The 11,103-nt window shown below is 36.5% G+C and overlaps 1 protein-coding gene across 1 annotated transcript; it reads right to left on the bottom strand.

Annotated features, from left to right (window-relative positions):
• Positions 1 to 2,174: 2,174 nt before the first annotated feature.
• On the bottom strand, positions 2,175 to 4,486 carry LAS (GRAS family transcription factor). Its single transcript, XM_086430382.1, has one exon. It carries the CDS (start codon positions 4,101 to 4,103, stop codon positions 2,871 to 2,873), a length of 1,233 nt encoding a protein of 410 aa, XP_086286508.1. The 5' UTR covers positions 4,104 to 4,486; the 3' UTR covers positions 2,175 to 2,870.
• Between the last annotated feature and the right edge of the window lie 6,617 nt (positions 4,487 to 11,103).

Here is an 11,103-nt window from a genome sequence, read left to right as displayed (position 1 = left end):
CATTTAAAAATGGAAAATGTATAAAAAATACATTCTTTTGTGGGGTATTCCTGAACACCTAACCTAAAAAAAAACTCATTCTTGAGCACATTCCCATGCATCATCATCACAAAAATGGTAGAATCATTAGGTATGATTTTCCTAGATCATCACCTTCCAACTATAAACTAACAAAAAATCCAACAAATGGAACATTCAATTTACACCACACGCATGTACACATTTAGATGTCACGCATATAAATCCATGTATCCTTATCATCTTACTAATTAAAAAATCTTCAAAAATAGTCTTAGTCTTCACTTTTGTTCAATACCTTGGGTACTATCAACTTGATAGGTAAGATGAGGTGTCTAATATCGTCATCGTCTTGCAACCAAACCTTCTTGCTTGAACCTCTAGCTAGGTTAAGACTAGATTTGAATCACCGTAGGTTAAGACTTAGTATTTTTTTCCTTCTTTAATTCAAATCCTTTTGTTGGCTTAGTAAAAAAACAAATAGATAAATAAAGAAATAAAAAGATTACTCATATATATATATATATATATATATATATATATATATATATATATATATAGATCAAGGGACATATGTAAAAACAATGGTTGTTCAGAATATGGGATAGAGGTTTTGGATTGAGCTGATTTTTTGTGAGGATTAAACGGTAATGGAGGACCCAGTTCAAAGACCCAAGCTGCCACTCCTTTGTCTCTGTCTTTAATAAAGGTAGAGCAGAAAATATAAATATATTTGAACCGATGGGAGTGGTCAGTGGGAATATATTGATGAAGAAAAGGCATCGGAGAGGATACCCACTTTCCCGAATGATCCTAAGAACATCAACTTTACCTGCATTCAATGATTAAGGGAGCAAATAGAGAATCGTTTTGATAGATACAGGTATATATTAGATCACATCATACATGTTTGTAATAATTGCATGTGAGCATCAATGGCTATAACTGAACTTGCGTGTCCGTCAATCAAAAGTTGGATGGATTGGCTTCTTATATGATAGCAATTATTTCATACATGCATCATCATCATCAAAGCAAAGATCACAAGCAAGCTGTGCTTCCGCCAGCTGTGGAAGTGCAGTCGGCCGATGACGGCCCCTTACAAGTTAAAAATGTCTAGAATCAATCCACGCGCATTCTCCATACAATTAATTAATTAATTTCCTAATTTTAGAGATTTCTTTTATTAGAGTGTGATATAAGAAGTTTGTTGAAAACTCCACTCATTGGCGTAGGTGCAAGGGTTGGTAGAACATTTTCCCCAACTAAGTAGGTTTCGTGTGTCACCACCTATTAACCATCTTATCCATGTCAGCTGGTAGGTATTCCATCAAGACATGCCATACCAATACCATCATCCTTCTTTTGATACTTCATCATGATGGGATATTTGTGAAGTTGACATGCACCCTTCTGTTTTCCTCATGTCTGTCTATAGTTTTGTTCTTCTTAATCTCTTACTTTAGCATTATCTTCCTCTCATGATCAAATCTTAATAAGGTTTTTCTACACATACATGCACGCGCACCCACCTACCCACACACAAATGCACACAGGTGGGTCCTTGAGAAACCATGAACAAAACACAAGATAAGGAAACATGTGTTTTCAAGTAATAAATAAAACACAATAGAAGCAAGGAATCATGAATCCTTGAGAAACGCATGAGAGATCCCACACTGGAGAGCTTCCAAAAGGAAAGGAATGATTTCTTAGGCAGTCAAGGTGGGCAACAGACGCCCTATTTCATGGTTTTGTTGGGGAGACAAAAGGCAGAAAATAGGGAATAGGTAGTGCAGCTTCAAAGACAGCAATAGATATCAATGGGTATTTAATTTGGTGCAGAAAACAAGAACCCTTTTTGTGCAATCTCTTCTTGGAGAGATGAGAGAAGGGATCGTTTACTTCGCAAAGGAAGAAGGTTCTCGCTATTTCCAGAGACTAATGGCTTTGTGGCTTGCAATGCCTTCGCATTATATTTATGGAAGACGACCAAGTCCAAGTGCAAGCAGGGTTAAGGTCATTTGACGATTAATATAATAAAAAATACAGTAACAACCACCCAAACGAAGAAAAAAAAGACAATTTAGGATTAATTATATACTGTAGATGATTTATTTAATCAAATGCACACTAACAAAACAAATGGAAAAAGAAAAAACAAGGAAATGCAGGTAAAAAAATAGCAATAAGAACAAGAAGACAAATGAATGGAAAAGAAAGAGAATGCAAGTGAAGCACCCATTAACATAAACAAGATAAGGAAAAAAGATTAAAGCAAAGCATAAGGCAGACAAGCCTATAGAAAGAGAGTAATAATTTAACATCAATCAATGGATTGATGAAGTATGTAGAAATTAAATATTCCAAAGCATATCTGCTACCTTTAGAAAGGCCAAAGGATTTGTCTAGTTAGAATTACAACAAGAACTTAATTATCTAAAGAGAAGACAAATAATATATAAGAAAAAATGGTGCAACCCTAACTAATAAACGTTCAGTTGGTTAAATTTGGGGTGCCTCAAGAAAGAAAGATCTGGGTCAGGATGAGGGATTGAAGTGATCGGTGATGAGTGATAAGCAAGTAGAAACAAATAGCCCTTACTCCCCAATTGATGTCACATGCAAGGTAATGGCTGATTGATCACTCAAATCATATATAATAGCCCCACCCAAATTCCGATAGCCATGCATGCTAATTTGCAGTAGCTACGAAGTAATGCTACCTACAACTAGACTAAGAAAGAGAGAATGAAAAACATAGATAGTAGGATAAGGATTGGTGTGGGTTTTTAATCTTGAGATCTAGCTAGTTGAGAGTTATTACACTTGAGATTGAGATTAATTAATAATCAATGCCACGAAGAGACTGAGAAGAGGGCTTGATTTTGCCAACCTAGAAAGAAGGAGTCGTTGAGAACCTTAAGGTGGTATCCTTCAGAGGGATAGTGGAGCCTTAGTAGGAGCTTGGCCTGAGACAATGCAAAAGGGCTGAGTGGAACATTGGAAAAACCTGAGCTCATCAACTTTTCCACCCAACTCTCCAACCTCTCATGTCGTTCTCTCCTCATGTGGTCCCCTCCACATACAATGTCGAGGATCTCCCTCCCAAACCAGACCTGCTCCACTGATAGCCTCTCCTGACTGTTAGGGGGAAGCGTCGCCTCAAGAGAAGCAAACAAAGCTGTGTAGTGATCCAAGGCCTCCAAGAACCTCTGCAAGAAAATTGGATTATGGTGGTTGGCTTCTCTCTCTGCGATGGCTAACACCTTTGGGTTCATGGCCTTGATGGTTCGAAGGAAGAGCCTGAGAGAATCGTCTGTGAGAAACCTGTGAAGATAAAGCACACAATTGACTGCAAGAGTCTCATCAGGTAGGAGAGAAACGGATGAAGGGAGGTGGAGAGGAACATCATCTTCATTGTCGGTAAGGAGGAGGAGAGGATGAAATTGGAATCTAAGGCCCAGAGATTGGGCAAATTTCTCAAGACGATCCCCAGTTCTTCTAAGGGTATCCAAGTTGTGGCCTGTACCCGTGATTCGGATAAAGGGTGGGTTTGATGGGTTGGAGCGCTCAGCGATAGCCTGCATCAGAGGGGGCCATTGTACCCCATGCATGGTGTCAAAATCTAGGATGTGGATACGAGGATTTTGACCTTCAATGGCTTCTAAGATGGCTTGATTGGCTGTTAGGTGACTGAACCTTATGAATGGGGTGACTTGGTTGAGAGAGAGATAAGAGGACACGAGGTTATTATTATTATTTTGGTGGTAACTGAGATGAGCAGTTGTAGTAGAGGCAGAGTTTATTCTGAAGGAGAGAGCTCTGGAGAATTGGTGCACCAACCTATCAGTAGAATCACCATAAGGTGAAGAGGTGGTGGAGAGGAGGGAGACAAGTCGTTGGGCAGCAGTGAAGTCGGACTGTGAAACGAGTTCAGCGCAGCTAATGAGCAATTGACGCATATGGGCTGCAGAGGAGGTGAAGCTAGTGCATGGTAGGGCTGGATGGTGGCGATCTGCTGATGATGATGATGGGTGGTCATCTTCTTCTTCACGAGAACCACTGCGTGAGCTGCTGAGCATTTCAGTAGTAATGTGTTGTTGTACAAGTAGTTGATCCGGGTGAGTGTTGATGTTGTTGAGCAACCCAAGAGAGAATGACAAGTAGAAGGAGAGGTGTGAGCACTGAAAATGAAAACCAGAAACATGGGGAGGAGAGAATGGGAGATTTGCATTCCTTTACTTTAATAGAACATCTGAGAATGCAGTTTACTCGACAGGACATCTTCTGCCAAAACAGCAGTGGTGGTGGTAGTGTAGTAGTAGTAGTAGGGTGAATGCCAACTTATTATGTATATCTATGTATGTATGCTAACTCTATTCACCATCACCTCTCCTTCCTCCATAATTTCCTCTCTCTCTCCTGTCTGTGTGTTTGTGACAGATTGAAGACTCATATAACTCCTTTTTTTTTTGTCTCTTCTCTTGTTTTCTTTAGTACTTTTGTTGCCCATGGTTTGGTATTCTGGATTTTGTTTTGACATTCTGGATTTTCATCAGCTTTGTATTGTGTAAAATAGAATTGATGGAAAGGGTAAAGCTAATGTAAAGTGAAAATTCCCTGAAAGATTTTAGGGTGGACTTGGTCCTTAATTAATATATGGGAATGGGGAAATGGGAAGGTATGTATGCGCTAGCAATGGCATGCGTTTGTTCGTGCTTGTGGAAAATAGAATAGAAAACTGAAGTGAAAATTAATAGCATTAGTAATTTATTTATGGATGAGAATGATCATCAAAACAAGTTGTTTAAATTTAGACAAAATGTCCTATATTAAATGGTAGAGGGTAAAATCGGTATTAGTCATGTGGTGTAAATAAGAAGGACATTAGTCACATAGAAGATTTAATACATATCTCGAGGCATTGATTGATATATTTTGAATTAGATGTATTTGATTAAGATTGTAATTTTATCCAAAAATAAAAAGTCTTATAATTGGCTAAAGAGTATCTATTTCTAGATAATGGTAGATTCTTTTAGGGTTTGACTTTTTATCTATATAAGAAGAGTTATTAGGTAGAAGAGGACTTTGGTTGGGTAGGAGGAAAAGAGTAGAGGAGGTTAGATTTTGTAAATCTTGTATTTGCTTCAAGAATAGTAGAATGGCTCTACGGAGTCTGGGGACGTTGTCCAAATTTGGAACGAACCCGTGAATAAATTTTGCTTCTTGTCTTTTTTTCATTTTTTCTCTTTTCTTTTGTGATTTTTTGTGTGATTTTGATGGTTCGTGTGCATCAATAATAGTAAAAATCGATTGTTAGGGGAAAATCTTGAGAAATTGACGGCATCCGAGATTTTACCTCTACAAATTAGTGTCATCCGTGGGAAAAATCATAAAACCATGTCAAACCGCGTTTAACGATCGTGATCTCAACTAGGAATTGGGGATTGCCCCAAAATTAACCCATCACAAGTTTTGGGTTTTCAATTGGCTTTGTTGGGGGGGGGGGAGGGGTGAATCGTCGATTATCGATCATATTATGTGATTGCAAGAGGGAGATCAACAAAATTAGATCAATGAATCAAGACCTCAAGCTCGAATCAATTAGGAAGAATCCAAAATTTCAATGAAGGAATCTTCCCATTGAAAGTGAAAACGTCATTCTTCTAGGATGGAGCCCTACATATTGTCTAACACAGGAAGGTAAAAATAAGTCATGATATTGCCAGGGATGCCATGATATTGCCATGGATGGAGGTTTTGCACCCCAACCAACAAACCAATAACTTGCTTCAGATTTATTGAAGGTATTAAAATTGTCAACCCACAATAGAACCGATTCTTCTGATATGACAGTATAGGCCAAAAGCGATACATGACTCATCAAATTTATTTAAGGATTAACAATTCAAAAACTCTCAAGATCAGTGATTTCTTGCATTGAATTGGAATTCTCTCATGCACTCGACATTATATTTTACTCTTCCAAACAACAAGCGGCTATGCAATCAAAGTGATCATTACCACATTGTTTCAAGGGACTGGGTCTATGCATTTTTTAAATGAATGGAAAAAGTACGTGCCAGCTATGTTCTACTTGGAACCCAACTTTGCTCGGGATTATTGGTTCATGCACAATATAAAGGCATAAAATAAGGTATATTTTTATTTAATTCAAGAATTGGATTGAGTGACAAGACTTCGTTGAGTTGAGTTTACAATTCAAGAATTTGGTCTAGTAAGGAGATTAAATTGGGGGCTATGACTATGTTATATTCTGTGCATTTGCTATTATTTTTTGTTGGTGTTATTTAAGAATTGCAGGTTGCAGGGAAAACACTTAAAAAACTAGAACTCTTTGAGGAAGTTTGATCCACATTCTAAGAGGATCCCAAGCGATTAAGTTCCTAACTCGAGTGGCAAAGCTGTCTTAAGTGGCAGAGTAGTCCCAAGTGGATAGGGGTCATGAGTGGTCAAGATATTCTAAGTGAGAGAGAAACTTTGAGTGGCTTAAGAGTTTTAGATGACTAATGTCCTGATTGACAACTCTGTAATGAGAGGATGATGGTCATGAATGATCAACATCCCGAGTGATTGCTTTACTTTAAGTGACTAAAGAGGTTTTAAGCGAACACAAGGTATTGAGGGATCATCACCTCGTCAAATGATGACAAGGGAAAACTATTTTCGTAAGATAAAACGAAGACACGAGAGTAGTGTAGTATTCTTGTAGGTAGATCTCATCTTCACCAATCTCCACTTATGAGAAAGGCTAACTGTAAAGGGTAAAATCGATATTAGACACATGACGTAAATAAGACGAACATTGATCACATAGAAGATTTAATATATATCTCGAGGCATTGATTGATATATTTTGAATTAGATTTATTTGATTAAAATTTTAATCTTATCCAAAAATAGAAAGTTTCCTAATTAACTAAAAAGTATCTATTTTTAGATAATGGTAGATTTGTAGAGAATCCTGAATTGTTTTATTTTCCTTTTAGGGTTTGACTTTTTATCTATATAAATAAAGTTATTAGGTAGAAGCGAAGGCTCTGACTGGATAGGAGGAAAAAGTAAAGGAAGTTAGGTTTTGTAAATTTTGTATTTGCTTCAAGAATAGTGGAATGATTTTATGAAATTCGGGAACGTAGTCCGGATTTGGAACGAATTTTGTGAATAAATCTTATTTCTTATCTTTAAAAAAAAAAAAAAAAATTTCTTTTCTTTTATGATTTTTTGTGTGATTTTGATTGTTTGATTGCATTAATAATAATAAAAATTAATTGTTAGGGGTAAATCTTAAAAAATTGATGGTATATGAGATTTTACCTTTACATAAATAAATCCTATTAATAGTTTAAACTTGAATGAGTGGGAAAGGGATGTTTGTGAATGAGATTAAAGAAAGAAATATATGCCATGGATCCATATGATAATGAAAGGCTCAAATAAATTAAGTTTGGGGCATATATTTTTCTTTCTACCCTTAACCACGCAACACTTAGCCAATTGACACGCGAAGCCTTAAATGTTGAATAGAGACTAGACGACTCTATCCCTTGAGGTCTTAACATAACCCATCCTTCGTTTGTCGCTTTGTGAGATATATATTTATTTATTGATGATTTTCCTTTCAGATGACTTCCTTGCTGGGGATTCTTTTGGTGTCAGTTCAGAATAGACCCTTACAACAAGCAAACCCTACATACCTCTTTCCTCTTCGTAATCATATATAATAACTGCATCTCTCTCACACAGTCACACATGTACAAGTTGCTTATAATATATTTATACGAGTCGTTCTAAACTGACTTCCTTGGCACTGCACTCACACTGCGTTGACGTGGCAGTGTATTAGGTACCATAGACTTTTCCTCGAGATGAAGGAATCAGTGCAGCAATTTCCTATTTATATGTATTGTATACCCAAACAGTAACTTTTTTTGGATAAGCAGGAGAACACCCCACCTCAAACAGTATTTAGATTTTAGCGCGCAACAAGAAGAGCGAGAAGAGAACAACCCACCTCAAGGCCTCAAGCCCCTCCCCTTATCCTTCTTTTCACTCTTTCCCTCACATCAATGCAAACAAATAGAATTTTTCAGGCCAAAAGAGTGAACCCCATTAGCGAGCCAGTGGAATACTTCACTTCAGATCCCGGATGAGGAAATCATTTGGAGATCAATCAGATTTTTAAAAGATCCCTTGCGTTTACTGCCTGCATAAGACATGGGATTTGTGCCTTCAATAGTTAAATATAAACTCACAACAGAAACAACAACGTAATTCATCTCTGATAACTTTTTATCTGGATTTTTGGACTACTTTAAATCGAGGCTATCTTTATAGCTTTTAATAATAATCTCCAACCTGCTAAGAGATGTGAGGGAGATCTTACTAACGTGTGGAAATTAAAAATCTCCAATAGACTGCAAAGGAATCTCTTATACCCTTCACTCTTTTTCTGCACAATATCAGAACAAATAGAATATATATATATATATATAAGAGAAAAAAAAAAAGAGAGTTAATCAATGAGAACAAATTGGAGCACCAAACAAGAAGAAAACAAAGAAATGAACAAGACAGTGTGAGAAAGAAAGTGTGGTGTGAGAAGTGAGAAGTGAGAAGTGAGAACAAGAAAAAGCTGCTGTTTTTGCTATTTTACCCTCTTCACATCAAGTTCATGATTTGACATGCTCAAAAGTCCACCCTTTTCGTAAAGAATCTTCTGCCATTTTTTTTCTTTTGGTGTGGGTGTGGGGGCGGTTGATCGCTCATCAACGAGACAAATTAGATTGCATGAAGAGGAGATGATTTTCTGTGAGGTAAATTACCATTTCGTGTGCCGAATTTGACGATAACTCTTCATTTTAATTCTCAGAACGTGAACGTGCGAAATCATAGGTTTTTCAAGTGATGATCTCTCAGGTTTAAAGTGACAATTTCACTGGTACTTTTTTCTCTGAAATGGCAACCTCCCTGGTTTACATAGTGTGATGATTTCGCTAAAAGTAGTAGAACTGCGAGGTTGTCACGTTAAAACCTGCGAGATTGTCACTTTTAATTGTGAGATTGTCACTTTAAATTGTGAGATCGTCACTTGAAAACCTGCAAAATTTTGATGTTCACGATTTGGTAATTAAAATGAATAGTGACCCAGAATCATAATTTAGTCAAAAGTTGATTATGTTCTGGTAAAAATTTCTTCTGTGTAGAGATCAAGGTTGGACAAGAAATGCAGTGTAGACTGGAGAGCCTTATTTAATGAGAGAGACTATAAAGTACCCCCACTTGTCACCAGTTATTATTATGAGTCCCAATCTTGAGCGGTGTCCCGTATAGTGTCTACCTGGCACACTGCGTGTTTTTATAGAAAATAGTTTTGTTTGGAGCCGGATCTGATTCATAAAATTTTAAAGTCTACATCCATGTGGCATTGATCAAGTTTTTAGGTGCCACATGTTCACGTAGTCCTTAACTTACAAGCAAGTAGACATAAGTTTCGATTAAATCCCAAAGATGAATGATGAGATATGACCATTTGAATGCAACGATATCCTACCTTGAAAATAAATACCTTCATAAAAATCATAATTTATCGGTAGAATGTAGAATGGATATACGGTATGAATTGATCAGATGAACAATCAAGGAGATATGAGCATTTCAAAAAGCATAAAAAAATTTCAACGAGAACGGGTACTTGTGCGAAGTGCCCCATTGTTTGTTATTTTCAAAAAAGAAGATAAATCCAGATCGAAAATTTTTCTTCTCGGGAAACATATATATTTTTAATACGGACAAGTGGATGTAAGTTATGAGTAAATCCCATAGATGAGTGATGAGATATGATCATTTAAATGCAACGATATCTACCTCGAAAAATGGATACCTTCACAAAAATCACTATTTTTTTGTAAGATGTATGTTTCAGATAGAAAATCCGAGAACATAGCGACTGTACGGACAAGTGGATATACAGTATGAATCGATCAGATGAACGATCAAGGAGATATAAACGTTTCAAATGACGTAACTTTTTTTTGATTTTTCGTCTAGAACGGGTACTTGTGTAGAATACCCCATTGTTAGCTATTTTTAGGAAGGAAGATAAATCCGCATCAAAAATCTTTTTTCTTGGGGAACATATGTATTTTCTATATGAATGAGTGAACGCAAGTAATGATTAAATCCCATAGACAAGTGATGAAATATGACCATTTCAAAGAATCTATGTCTTACCTAAAAAAATGTATACCTTCATGGAAATCATGTTTTTTGGGTAAGTTGTGGATATCTGACTGAAAATCTGAGAACATGGTAACCTAGCTAACTTCCGTACGGATGAGTGGATATAAGATATGAATCGATTGGATGAATATGCAAGGAGATATGAGCATTTCCAAAAGTATAAAAAGTTTGAGTTTTTGACAAGAATGGGTACTCACATGGAGTATCCCGATGTTTGCTATTTTAGAAAAGGAAATCCAGATCATACATCTTTCTTCTCGAAAACATAGGTATTTTCGATACGGACGGGTGAATATAAGTTACAATTAAATCTCACAGATGAGTGATGATATATGACCATTTGAATGCAATGACGTCCTATCTTGGAAAATGGATACCTTCATAGAAATCACAATTTTTCTGTAAGATTATAGGTATCAGATATAAAATTCAGGAACAGAAAAATGTAGGTAACGACTATATGGATAAGTAGATATACGGTATGAATGAATCAAGTGATGAGATATGACCATTTCAATGCATTGATGTCCTGCCTAAAAATTGAGATACCTTCACAAAATCACATTTTTCGAGAAAGCTGTTAATATCAAAAAGAAAATATGGGAACATGGAGATGAAACTAACGCCCGTATGGATGAGTGGATATACCGTATAAATCGTTCGGATGAACGGTAAAGGAGATATAGACTTTAACAAAACATAATTTTTTTGAGTGGGTATAAGTTATGAATCTGCGGGATGAACGAATAATGATGTATGAGCATTTAAAAAAACGTAAATTTTTTTGAGTTTTCAATGTGAACAAGTGCTCGGGTA

This window comes from Akebia trifoliata, unplaced genomic scaffold (assembly GCF_017979445.1).
Source record: "Akebia trifoliata isolate Shusen 1 unplaced genomic scaffold, ASM1797944v1 Contig00476_ERROPOS174545, whole genome shotgun sequence".
NCBI lineage: Eukaryota > Viridiplantae > Streptophyta > Magnoliopsida > Ranunculales > Lardizabalaceae > Akebia > Akebia trifoliata.
Note: the sequence above shows the minus strand (reverse complement) of the source record. Positions and strands in the feature narration are given on the sequence as shown.